We start from the raw sequence: 14,146 nt of genomic DNA, 5'->3' as shown, positions 1-14,146 counted from the left end.
ACTAATGCATGAAAATCCTAACCTCAAAAAAATCACCCGTTACTTGGTAGAATCACTGCAGATATACCCCATATACACAGTTTCAAATGTGTGTCATTCAAAGCTAAAATGTTTCTTATATCGATTTGTTATTATAGCAAATTGTTATATTGACGAAATTCTAAATTCAACTTAGATGATAAGTTTTTACTGTTTGTATTCAACATTTTTGCACCTTTCAGAGCACACAAGAAAAGTGTCGCTGGCAGCAATCCGGATACGCAGCACTTGTGTCGATGAATTCGCCCCACTTGCAAGTCGGTTTATCTTTCGGATCGTACTTAATCAAAGAGAGCGGAGAAGGCAGAGCGCTAACCGGGTCGCAGCTGTGAGTAAATGGTTGAGAGAATGTAGTATGAAATTTAATCAGTAAAATTTGTTTCACTTTATAATATACTTGTATCTATGTATATATTAGGGTGGTCCAAAAATATACAGGAAAATCGATTTTTTGCAATTTCCCGTTTCCTCCCCCGAACTTAAGAATATCGAATATAAGGAGACAAGGGGACAATACATTTTTTTGTAGAATTGCTAAAAAAAAGCGGTATAAACAAATCATTTTTGACTGAATAAGAATATTTTCCTTCAGAATTCTTCAAAAACTAATATGATGCACACTTAACTAAAATATTTTACTATATATTTACCGATTTCAAAACTTCAAAATACGGTTCACCTTCTTTTCAATACTCTTAAGTTCTGAGGGGGCTGCAAAAAAACTTTGGACCACCCTAATGTACATAAGTATAGTGATGCAGTATATTTTACTAATGTACATATATACTAATGTAAATATTCAACCCACTCACGTTTCAATGGTTGCCATCCCTTGTGCATTATCACAAGTAAATTGTGCACAATCCATTACCGGATGCTTGATACTTTGTCCTGGCGCTAGCACCTTATCTTTGACGACACACTTGCCTGGATGTGCTAAAAATTTGTATAAACAAAAATTTTATTACTTATTCAAATTTCGAGTCACTTTTATTTCCAATCGCTTATGCACCTGGATCTTTAAAGTAACGCTCTGTATAAACACCAGCTTTAGTTATGCTTATAAAGCATAAGCAAATAATTAAAATCTTATTGAACATCTTGTCGCTTGTGCTACTCAAATTCAACTAACTCGGAAAGGCTGTGTTTTAAAATTTCGATTATTTTTTGTTTACAAACTATTTGCGTCGCAAAGGTTATCATCGCCTAACAGATTTTTCAAGTTCGCGAATCGATGGGTTGTCAGCTGTTGACATGGATGATAAGAAAATAATTTACAAATTTGTATACTTACTTATGCTTCAAGCAGATGTTACAGACGGTAAATGTGTACAAAAATAATTAAAATATATACAATTTGTGTGTGTAGGCATGTATGTACATATATCAATTTGAGATTTATTGCAACTTTTGACCATCGGCGATTTAATCCGCCTCAGGTTTCTCCTCCCAACTGGCGTACGAGCACTTAGAAATTCTTGAGAACTTCAATTTCTTATTGAAAAAAATAGATCGAAGCGTTTCGTGGCTGGCTCCAGAAGGATCCTTTTATACACATATCCCGCCGCGCTGTAAATGGGAGATTAGAAGCTTCTGGAATAAAGTTTCAATAAATATATTCACGGATGGATCGAAGCTAGACGACAGAACTGAAGAAGGTGTATTCAATCAGGAACTGTCAGTATATCTCACAGATAGCCTACGTCACGGAACCCTACTGCCGCTATTGTTGTTAGGAGGACGAGATGAGATCGTCTCAACACTTTCTTCTTAGCCGCCCGGCTTACGCCACACCAAGGTTCAAACAACTCGGCTCGATGTATTCCGAGGAATTCTCTAAATTGAACATCAGCCGCCTGCGGAACTTTATTTTAAACACTTAGCGCTTTTTCTTACTTCATACGGATTACCTGTAGTTATGGTTCCAGAAATCTACAATGTGGCAACACAATGGAAAACTTCATTGATGTTCAGGTGAGCCCCTTACCTACAGTTGACGAGTTATATTCAGGTTTTCAGGGTAAATGTTTTTTAGTTTGCGCGGTCATAATGTGAAAAATATATTTCTAAATGTAGGTACAGTTTACACGCTTATGAGCTGATTGCGGCTAACAAGCAATTTTTTTCGGTTATGAGAAGAAAATCAATTACCTTACTACAACACAAATACTTCTAACTCTAAGAAAGCAATATCTAGTACAATATACTAAGTCAAATTGAGAAGTTTGACAAGTCATTATCCTAAAATACATCTACATACATATTTGCTTACATTTTCAAGTACATTCATATGTATAATAGTGTGATTTGATATACATATACAGAAAATCGTCCGTGTGTTGGCAGCCAAGCGTACAACACTTCCGCTCTATTTCCAACTGAAAAAAAGCACAATTTTAAAAGGCCAAAAGCTTACCAACCATTCTGTTTAAAATACTTTATACATGCGTAGGGTAAAATGTGATTTACAAGTAAATAATTAGAAAAGAAAGTTACAACATGTAGAGAACAAAAGAAAAATATTTTGTACATAGACTTTTACATAGGCACTTGCTGACATAAGGTGGCGAGAATGTAAATAGGGAAAAGATATTTTAGCAAGTTATGGCTATTTTTCTTTGTTTAAAAAATGTTTTTTATTTTTTTAATGATAAAATAGCCCTGCAGAAAAAAAAAATCAAATTAATAAAAAATAGCCCACTTGTAGTTAGCTTTTTTGCGTTTGCAACTGATGTTTATTTAATGTTTAATGTTTTTCATTTGAAATATTATTCAGTCTATAACAGAAACCACATAAATAAAATTTCAATGCTTGCCCAAATTTCCCAAAAAAAATCAGTCTTTAAAAAAATTTTCAATAATATTTTTTCGAGGGTGTTGCGCATAGTTTTAATAAATCTATTTTTGTATAGAAGAAATTGCGCAGCACCCTCGACCAAAAAAAATTCGAAAAAAATAAACGATAATCTTGAAACATGCACTTCATTAGACTAAAATTGAATGGGCCAAAACACTGCATACCCAAAAATTTTCTAAAAATTCGGGTTGAAAAGTTTGAAATTTTGATGAAAATTTTTCGAAGTTTGATAAATTTTTATGAAATTTGTGCAAGCTTTGAAACTTTTAATTATATGTTTTTTTTTTTGAATTATATTTTTAATGAAAATTATTAAAAATAAATAAACAAACATACATAAGTTGCAAACATTATCATTTTAAATTTGGGTACTAAATCTTTGGCCATAGCTGTACGTACTACAAATAGCATATGCATTTATGTATACTATAGGGCTATTCGCGATCCGGTGCAAATGGCCTAGCATCATTGCAATGCAAATTTGCAATACACAAACAAAATACACGCATTTGCATTTGTCATGGCTTGACAAATTTGCAATACCTAAAATCCATTGCATAAAAATGCTATGCATTGCATTCATAAACAAAACCAAAGCTGATGCACAAAAATTGTTTTGCAAAAGCTTTACCATGACAGTTTAATAAAGGCCGCTCACAATTGCAATTGCAATTGCATAAATTTGTCAGCTCTTATGCACCAAATCGCGAATAGCCCTTATGTATCTCCAAAGAACGATACGCCTGATTGAATTGGTTAATTTAATCGTGTGCCATCAACATTCACCCACACTTCCTCCAACGGTATCTCTCTCACCTAGTAACAGTAATTAATCGTTTCACCTCAGCACTGCATCAAAAACAGCGAATGCACTCATTGAACTCTGCTGCAATTGCTCGGAATGCAGGGGACACACAACCAGGCAGCCGTGTCGGCTACGAGGAGGCCTGTTTGTGAATACACAGCATTTAACCCATTTGACAATTCATTGACTTGCTGTCACACGCTTGCTGTCGCTTCTGTTTAGTTTGCTCAGCGCAAATAGAAATGCGTAAAAAGTCACCATACCCCCGACACCTCTCTAACATTTTCCCTCGTCTCTTTATTCTTTACTCATTGCGCTCCATAAATACATATTTGTCTTTCTATTGTTTTTCGCTTGTTTTTTTTCTCTATGAGTAACTTCAATTGTGGGTGATTTTATTTGTTAAAAAGTATTTGTATGTATGTATTTGTGTACTCCTATGCATGTATGTAGATATGTGTTTGTTTGCTTGTTGACTCAGTGCATTGTGCGGCATTTTTTGTTTTTTGTGTTGTGTTGTGTTTTGCTTCAATGCCATTTTCTAAATTTTCCATTTAATCATTTGACTTTTGATGGGAAAGTAAAACAAAAGAAAATTGACGAATTGTCTGCTTGCCCGAGTTGTTCTGCTCTATTTATGTGCAATATGCATACAATTGCCTACGAATATGCATTAGCATAGAAATGTATATATGTACTCACATTCATTCACTTATTTTTTGGTGCGCCTAAATGAGAAAAAAAGCAAAGGTAAATATTTGCCAAGCACAAACAAACGAGCACAAAAGGGTTCGTGGTAGGATTGTCGTAGGATACTGGCAACTCAGAAAGTTATTCCACTTAAATTGTATTTAGTGCGATTAAATGCAGATTTACTTATAATCCTAATTTAGTAGAGACTAGAAGAACCTTTTTTTTAGTTGTAGTTAAATTCAAAGAAATAACGGCATCAGTCATTCATATACATAAGTACATATGTATGTATATCTATGTTAGATAAATGTATTTAGATAGTATATAAATATACATATATAAAAGTATAAAGATACACACATATGTATGTAAATTTTTCAAGCACCTCTACAAGATTATCTTCGTCAAATTATGGGAGTGGAGAAAATTACACTGAATGATGACGACTTTTCTTTAATATACATACACTAGCCGGCCTCGTCGTGAAAGTGTAGATATTAAATAAGATGCGATTGACAACTAAACAGGTTGAAACCCTACTAAAAAATATTAAATAATTGCGCATGTGGAGATCAAACCCTTTCATTTGACACCTCAATTCTTGTAATCTAATGAACAACCCACACTTTTTAATTTTTTCGCACATGTTACAATCCTCTTCGAAAAATAAAACCTTACCGCAAATCGGAAGGTCAAGCCTTTTCCCGTGACAATTCATTTTTTTTTGATTGAATGAACTGGGCAAATCTAATGTCATTAACAAAAAATTCCCTCGCGTATTATACATACATAATTTTTAAATAGGTGGTAACCCTACTCAAAAAGTAATACTTTATGGATGGAACATCTAAAAAACGAACCCTTTTATTTGACACCTCATTTCTTGTAATCCGACGAACAGTGTGGATTTAATAATTTTTTAGACAGATGGCAATCCTAGAGGAATTTAAAGTACTAAAGATAATATACCTATCGATACAGATTATACTTCAAAAAAAAAAGATAATTATTTTCAAATAGCTAATTTTTAAAGCTTTTTTGTGTGCGAAGGCCAGGCCCCTTCATTTGGTATCTCATTTTGTAATCCAACCAACTATTTTTTAAACTTTGTAATAGGTGGCAACCCTCCTCAGAAAAATAATACGCTATCGCACATGTAGAGGCTAAGTCTTTTCTTGTAACAGTGACGGTGCGGAACTGATGCCTACGCTTATTATGATTGAATATAGTAATTTTATGAACAAGTGGCAACCCTATTAAAAAAAAAAAACATTAGTGCGTTTGTAGAGGCCAATCCCTTTCATTTGACACCTCATCCTTAGGTAATGCTAATTTTTTCCGCGGCAGATAAAGGCTTAAAGAAATCCCATGAAGGAGTGTCACCTTGTCTGTAACCTCGTTTGGTATCAAAAGGTTCGGAGGAGTGGTCCTTCCCAATTCTGACGGAGCTGGTGGTATTGCACAACGTCATTTTACACAGCCACATCAGTTTCGCGGGGACGCCAAATTCAGACTTAGCGGCGTATAGGCAACTCCTTTTAAGTGCTGTCGAAAGCGGCTTTAAAGTCGACAAATAGGTGGTGCGTGTCGATCATTTTCTCGCGGGTCTTTTCCTAAATTTGGCGTATTGTAAATACTTGGTCTATGGTAAATTTGCGAGGTCTAACGCCACAATTTGATAAAAATATGTGGGCGTTTTTGCTGTAGGTCAGCATCTCAAGCTCTTCGCACTCACGTATTTCCGCGTCTCTCTTCCCTCTTCAGTTAGTATTATTTGGCGTCGTCAGGTACAATATTCTTGCTTACAATAATCACTTAGCTTATTTGCTTAATTGTCTAATTGCACACTTCCGATTAACTTGACCTAAGTTAGAAATATGCACGTGCCTATGCAACCGCTTAGATAAATATCTTCTCACAGTTGTGTTTGTAATACTTGTCTATATTCCGGTGTAATAAAAGCCACATTAACACAAATTATTGGCCACTGATAAAACCCGAATTTATGATACAACAACACACACTCCACAAAGATGCGCTCGCCTAATATCTTGAACTTACGCCTTTAAAACACTTATCAATTGTTGTCGTGTTGCAGTTCATTGTTATTGTTGCATTTCTCCCACCATTCCATGGTGGATGTGTATGGGTTAAAATTTATTTTATTACCCATTTGGACGCATTGCAAGGCAGTCAGCTTAAGTGCAGGTATTTTTATTAGTTACCGTCGAAGATATTCGTATGGAGTTGGAACAGGTACACGCGCGGAAGAGTAAATGCATACATACATACAAATGTACATAAATGTGTATTATTTAGGTCTGTGGCACGTTGTGTGGTTTCTTGCCATAACACATGGTGTGGCACGTTGCGCATGCGCTTTATTCTTTTCTAGTGGCATTATGTGTAAGAAGCCATGTCGTAGACAGTCAAAGTTATCGCCTTTAAAATGTAGATGAGTGTTTAGTAGTAAAATTATTAGCTCGTAAATTTGTTGGTGGTCACATATACACTATCAGCAGCAGCTGCTAAAGTATAATTTTATATTGAGAGTGCGGTACTGCGTTCGGTGGGACTCTAAGTTGAAGCGAAGCGGTATTGAAATAGTGAAAATTTTCAATTTGAGGCATCGACTGGCGCCTGAAGTTCTCATTCATGAAATTATACAGTTTATATCAATGAGCATTTTCAATTATATTTTATATGTATGTACTTACATACATACGTGTATATGTACAGACTTACGGATAATAATTCGACTACGATAGATCCATTAGTGTATAAATTATTCGGATGCACGATTGAAAACTTCTTTCAACTTTTATAGATCTCTTCTGGGTATACTTATAAAAAAATTTTAACAATATGGAAACGTCTCAGTTGCCGTGCCAGAGCGAGATGAAGTCAAATGTGGAAGTGAAGCAATTATTTCTTCATGAGATATATTGTTACAAGTATAAAGGAATCCTGTATTTTTAAAACCTGACAGCACCAAAAATCTCATTATTACGATTCCGCTGAAAAAATTTTAATTTTTTTATGCAGATTTTATAAGCTTAAATTGTTTTGTCATCTGAGGGGACTTTTTTTAAAGTTCTTTAAAAAACTATTTTTATTCATAAAAACTCCATTTTTGGAGGTATTTTCAAATCGCTCCAGCTCACGTAAATCTTAACATTTTTCCGAAATATTTTGGTGAAAGTCGTAAAATATAATAGATTTTATTATTTCAATGGGAGTGATGCAGTCTAATATACAGATATTGATAAAATTGGGTATGCTTGTCAATGAAAGCAAGATCTAGTAGGTATGAATGTGTAGTAAGCTAGGCCCGTTCTTGGAAAGCTTACTTCAAATTCATAAGAAACATCCTTCAAACGGGTCATAGCTACTTTTTGGCACTTTGTAGGACACAGTTAGGGCATAAATAATTATGGCTCTAGAATCTTTTCAACCGACTTCCAAAAAAGGAGGAGGTTATCAGTTCGTTGGAATATTTTTTTTTTTATGTATGTTACCGCATAACTTTGGACCGCGTTCTTTCTTTCTTTTTGCATCGGAAAGGTAGTGTCGCAAAAGGTGCTCCCATACTTATCTGGTTAAGATCCGATCAGTGGATCATGAGATATCATATATAAAATATGCTTTCATAAACTTTATTCTTTCGTTTGTATGAGCGACAATCATTTTTTAGGAGAAAAGTTTGATCAGTCAGTGCCTTTTGAATTGAGGTAGTTTCGCATTGACCGTAATTGGTGAAACCGACGCGATCCCTGCGGATTACGTTAATGATGACTCTTGATCACTCGCCTGTTCGGGGCGGTCCAAATCAAACTGGTCAGGCCACTCCGGAGCATTTACTGCAACAGCAGTAGGCGCATCAAGAGACACAGCAGCAAGTAGAGCCCCGCAGGTGCTGCAGCAACAAATAAAACACACCCAGGTGCCACCTGGTGATCTGCACCTTGTGCAACCACCAATAAAAACGCAGTGCCAAGCAATTACAACAACAACTATTCAGTGGACCAGCCATATCTGAGCGCCCAGGCCAATAGTGACGCACACATTATGACAATCACATGATCCTGAGATCTGGTTTATTCACATCGAAGCGCAATTCGCCCTACGAAAAATCAGAAATGACTACAGCATGTATCAGGCAGTCGTCGGTGCCCTGAAGCTGTGGTTCTAAGAGAGGTATCCGACGTCCACAGGGCACCACCACCACAAGATAAGTATAATTATTTAAAAAATATACTTGTCAAACACGTCACTGACTTAGTTGATTGCCAGTTGTGTAAACTCCTGACAGAGCTTGCACTTGGAAACCGTAAACCTAGCCAAATTCTGAGAGAGATGAGGACTCTCGCCGGCACCAGGGCATTGGAAGAACTTCTTCCCAACTGGTGGTTGGCTCTGCTACCAGACATTGTGTGCAAAATCCTTAAGGCTGTTAAAAACAACCGCACATTTGATGAGCTGGCTGAAGCTCCTGACAACGCCATGAAGAATCATACCAGCTCTCGTGTCATGTCAACCAGTCTCCAGTACTCTTAGAGGTACAGGTCATCTCAACTGGCGCCTTACAGTTTAAGACGATTTTCAATCTGGATGTCAGAAACACTATTGAGCAACGACTTTTCAACCTCGAGAAATCCATGGAGACTCTAGCGAATTATTCTCCGAGCTATAGAACAAGCTTAACGAAAGCAGCAGCAGCCGATTTCGATCACGATCTCGAACCACAGGCCCATCAGGTCACTGCTTTTACCACAATAGGATTACTTAGAGAGCCCATCGATGCCTCCAGCCCTGCAGAATACTGTGTTTCCGACGTTCACTCTGACCACAGGTATGTTAAGCGTCTGCATTAATTTGTTGACATCACCAGACCTAGAGTCACTCCAGGGGTTGAAGGGGTTCGCAGATTATCTGGTAATAAAATCAAGGCATCAAAAGATTATTTCAGTCTTTTTTTGGACCTTGGCATTATACGACCGTCCCGTAGCAACTGGGTTAGCCTGGTTGACATGGTGCCCAAAAAGCTGGGAGCTTGACGTACAACTAGCGACTTTAGACAACTCAACGCGCAGATCGTTCCCGATCTCTACCCAGTACCTGTTCCTGAAGAATTGCTTCAATGTTTGCACAGCAAGACAATTTTCGCCACAACTGACTTGGTTCGTGCGTATCACCAGATTCCGCTTGACCCACACGACTTCGAGAAGGCAGCGGTAATGACACCTTTCGGCCTTTTTGAGTTTTTGGGGATTCATCTAGCCTTCGCAATGCCACCCAGGCCTTCCAGCGTCATATGGATAACATCTTGAGAAGCGTGGATTTCGTTGGCTTTCTTTGACGATCTCATTGTGGGGTATGAGTCTCATGAGGAGCATCTCCAGCACTTACGCATCAGCATGCCAACTATCCTCAGCGCCGAGAGAATTCAGCAGAATCAGCAAGACGATGAAGAGCTTCGTCTATCCATCGACGGTAAACTCATAATCTACGACGAGAAGCATTCGACATTGTTCATCGGTTGTCCCACCCCAGGAGTCAAGTGAAGGATATGATAGCGGACACCGTGTGCACTGCGTTTGACTCAAACTGGATCGCACAGTTTGAAACACCCCTTACCTTAACCACCGATCGGGGCTCCAGGTTTGAATCTGCGCTATGTACGACCTTGGCGCGAATGATTGGTGCGAAACGCATCAGAACATCTCCCTACCATCCACAATCGAATGAATTCGTGGAGAGGTAGCATAGAACACTCAAAGCAGCCCTGATGTGCAGCGCTCAAGCACCCTGGCCGCCAATCCTGCCCATAGTACTCCTTCGCATCTACCTTCAACGAAGACCTAAACGCTTCACCTGCTGACCTTGTGTTGTGCACATGTCTATGCATTCCAGGGGAATTTTTCGTCTCAGAAGATGTGCCGGTGTATCCCCAGATCTTTTTCGAGTAGTTTCGAGAGCGCATCAGAGGCTTGCGATCGACGGCCACGGCCCATCACACGTCCATCAAACGGTATCATCAAAGCCGCTATTCTAACGCTACATGTCTAACAGACTGTGAATCGGAATTTTCCACTACTACTGAGTAGAACTCGTGCTAACCCTGCAGTACGGGGGAGTGACTACAGGACTGCTGAATCGGTAGCTACCTGATAAACACCGCCAATTACCGACCGACTACTTGCAGTGTATTTCATCGATTACTTTTACAAGGCAATGTCCTAGGCGGTAGTCACCATCGGCTCTCTCTGCACTACCGGGAGTTACTAAAGTAGTCACTTGCGTGATTTATGGGCGCCCTCTGTCGTAGTTTTTCGCTATTCTGCTTACGACGGGTTCGACTCTGCACTACCATGTGCACTACCACGGATTAATAGAGTAGCTACCTACCTAGTAGTCGGTGCAGTAGCGGTTCAAAAGTAGCGATTGACTCCAGCAGTACTGGAGGGAAATTATAAGTTGAATTAATAAAATAAATGCCAATACTATTGGCAACCGTGGTGTTTAATATTGGGGTCAGGGATGGATTTTCGAGTTTTAAAAATGTGCCTAATGGTATTCAAAAATAGTGCCGAAAAAAAGATGAAAGTGCTACAAAATTAAAATTGCTTTCTTTTAAGGACTTTTAAGAACAATATATTTTTATAAATAGTATATCTAAACACTGAAGTGATATAATAATTATTAATTAACTGAGTTATTATAATAAATCACTTTGGAGAAGGATTCCTTAGACATATATACATACATAAATTCATAGTAAAATAACACAGTATTTATTTCAATTATCGAGGGGAAATACACCGATATAACTATTCTGACATTTTTACACAAATATGCGAAATAATGGCAGTGAAACATTTTTACCAGTTTCGGCTACTCTTTTCATTGCTTACTTTTTTATTGATTTTATATAAAAGTCTTACTCATAATATAACAATCACCATATTGTGATATACATATATTTATATATGTACACAAATCGACATTTCAAACTTTGTAAAAAAATTATAAAAAATTCAGCAGGTTTCCACAACAACAACTATTAATTCATGATTTTTAGAGAGATTCCAAGTTTTCGATTTTATGCATTTTTTTTTTATAAAGTGTGCTCGAAATTTTTTTAAACGGATGAAAATGTATGACACCGTCAGCAAAAAAAATATCAAAAATCAACGGGATTTTGCAGAAACTTGCATTTTTATTTAAAGGACTGTAAACCGGCAGACTTAGAATCAGAAAATAGAAAATTTCTGAATTAAAAATTTGTTGTTGCGAAAACTTACTTTCCGTATTGCGTATTCATAATAGAGATCAGCGTTTTGTTAAGAGCTGCAACGGAATATTTCTCACGGCCCTTATTTTAGTTTTTTAGTGCTTTTAATTTTCATTTTTGGTGTTTTTTAGTCTATAATGTTGTATGTGATTTTTGGTTATACATATTTTGGCATTTTATGCTAAATTTATATAATTTATGATTGTGTCAAAACAGGTGGAATTGTGCCAAAAGTGCCTTTGAGAATGAAATTCCAAAAATGTTACTATTTTGCCTACTTTTCCATCACTGATTGGGAACTTTTGCATTAACCATAGATTTGACAGTTGCGCTATCTAGAGGAAAAATTTCAAATGTGGCTGAACAGCGTTTGATTTTACCGACAGAGTGCAATTCGGTGGAGGGAAATTTTGAGATACGAATAAAAAAGGAAATATTAAACGCGGAGTATGTCTTTGCTAGATTGTGAAAATGGAAGAAACTACCAGTACTTTTGAATACATCGAGAACCCCTTTTACCAAACCCTACAACAACTTACTGAAGATGTCACGCAGGTCGCCTTAGTACAGCCACGTTGAAATATCTGCGATTTGGCAGTACTGATATGTTCACAATTATTGTATTCTTGTATCACCCTGTTCCTTCGGTTATAAAACAAATACCCAATCGACGTTAGCACCTGATTGGTATAAATATTAAGATTTTTGTATTGCAATCGATAGTTCGTTTAACGTTTGGGCTGCAATTTAGTTTGGCATCCCCGGAGTTCCGCATTAAGGAGGCTATGGAACGGTAGAGGAAGTTCTCCTGATTGCAAATATATATACTTTTAGCCGCAGCAGACTTATAGTTTTTAAGTTATTTGTTGTTAAAGTTTGTAAATTGAACTAACCTCTCGGCGCTATTTCACACAATAAACATTATATTTATGTTCAAAATTTCAATTTTATGGGAAAACGCAATCAAAGTTTGATCAACTCATACAGTTCACATCTTCGACATTTTTTGGAAGTTTAGTCATATGTTCGGATGAACGTATTATCCTTAGCAAACTTATTAATTGTATGAAATCTCCAAAAAACTAATTTAAACTTTGAATTTTGAAATTCTCAATATTATTATACGTGCGGTACGTTCCTAATTTTAATGTTTATTATAATTTATTTTTTTTGACTTATTGTTCGCCCCCATTTCGGTGAATCGTCAAAATAGTATTTAAGCAAATTTCGAATGAAAACAGCAGATTTAGTTTGCTTTTGAATACGATTTCATTAAGAGCGCTTTGAAGACAGAGGCATTTACATACATATAAACACCCAAAAGAAATATGAGTTGAGTCAAATTGGGTTTTTGTTAATGCGGTTCTTGCGTAGGCATAAACAAGGTATATAATGAAGTATGTACTAATAACAGAATCTTTCACTCAAGGTCCAATAAAAATGTAAAAAAATATTAAACACTTTCGGGGACTCACCCGTTCTGTTGACCAGATTAAGCGGCAATTGAGAAGCGTAGAAATGCGAGACCTCATTAGTACGCGCATGAGTATGTACATACAAATACAACATGTTTATGAACACAAGCATACTTACATACATAGAAATGAACGATGGTCCTCGGCCAACAACGGCACAACTCAAAACTGAAAAAAAAACCAACTTATGAACAGTGGCGCATGTCTATAATACTTGTCTAATCTGTGGCTAATCCATACTAAACATTCGTGAAGATTTGGCATTGTTTAGAGACATGTACCGCTGTTCAGTAGTTGGCTTATACACTACAAACACTTAACAAAACACATTTTGCACTTAAATACTTAATTTAAATCACAATTTAATAAAACTTTTCACTAGAACCAAAGCGGAGAAAAACGAGCAGTAAACACTCGCCGAAGCTAAAATTCAACTGAGGATACGGAATTGGAGAAGGCGAAAACACAGGGAGGAAGGAAATCAAATTTTAATTTATAATACATATTCGATTTAGTTGTGACACAAACCGCACAAAAAATGAATTCAAATTATTTTTCTATTTTGTAATCCCAGATAAGCATGTACTAGCAAAAATTTTTCACATGACTCACCCGTTCCTTTGATTGAACTTTTTAGTAGACCCACCCGACCGAGGTGCTAACTTTTGAATTGCAATCGATAGTTCGTCGCTTGTTCTTTAATGTTCGTCCAGTTTTAAAGTTTGTTCGTAAGCCAAAGATTTGTAATTAATTTTTCAATTTTCACTTTACGTAATTCCTGTATTTAGCACCCGGGGAAAATTTTAGTTTGGCATCCCCCGCGTACAAAAAAAAGGTGGCTATAGGGGGGTAGGGGGCGTTCTCCTGATTCCAAATATATATACTTTTAGCCGCAGCAGACTTATAGTTTTTAAGTTATTTGTTGTTAAAGTTAGGAAATTGAACTAACCTCTCGGCGCTATTTCACACAACAAACACTTTAT

General features: G+C 36.7%; 1 protein-coding gene across 2 annotated transcripts in view; it reads right to left on the bottom strand.

The window, feature by feature from the left end:
• Nucleotides 1–125: 125 nt before the first annotated feature.
• The window catches only part of LOC118747057, a 36,414-nt gene continuing 22,393 nt past the window's right edge, over nt 126–14,146 (bottom strand). The window contains exons 1-3 of one of the 2 annotated variants that reach the window (XM_036481048.1): nt 1,052–1,161; nt 852–975; nt 126–365 (exon numbers count right to left, since the gene is read on the bottom strand). In XM_036481048.1, coding sequence (XP_036336941.1) covers nt 218–365; nt 852–975; nt 1,052–1,139 — 360 coding nt within the window. In that variant the 5' untranslated portion in view covers nt 1,140–1,161 and the 3' untranslated portion in view covers nt 126–217. Of the gene's footprint in view, nt 366–851; nt 976–1,051; nt 1,162–14,146 lie in introns of those variants that run through there. The other variant, XM_036481049.1, reaches the window with a different exon arrangement.

Source organism: Rhagoletis pomonella, unplaced genomic scaffold, assembly GCF_013731165.1.
Source record: "Rhagoletis pomonella isolate Grant_MI unplaced genomic scaffold, Rhpom_1.0 Rhpom_scaffold_00011, whole genome shotgun sequence".
Lineage (NCBI taxonomy): Eukaryota > Metazoa > Arthropoda > Insecta > Diptera > Tephritidae > Rhagoletis > Rhagoletis pomonella.
The sequence above is the reverse complement of the archived record's forward strand: the minus strand, read 5'-3'. Positions and strand labels throughout refer to the sequence as shown.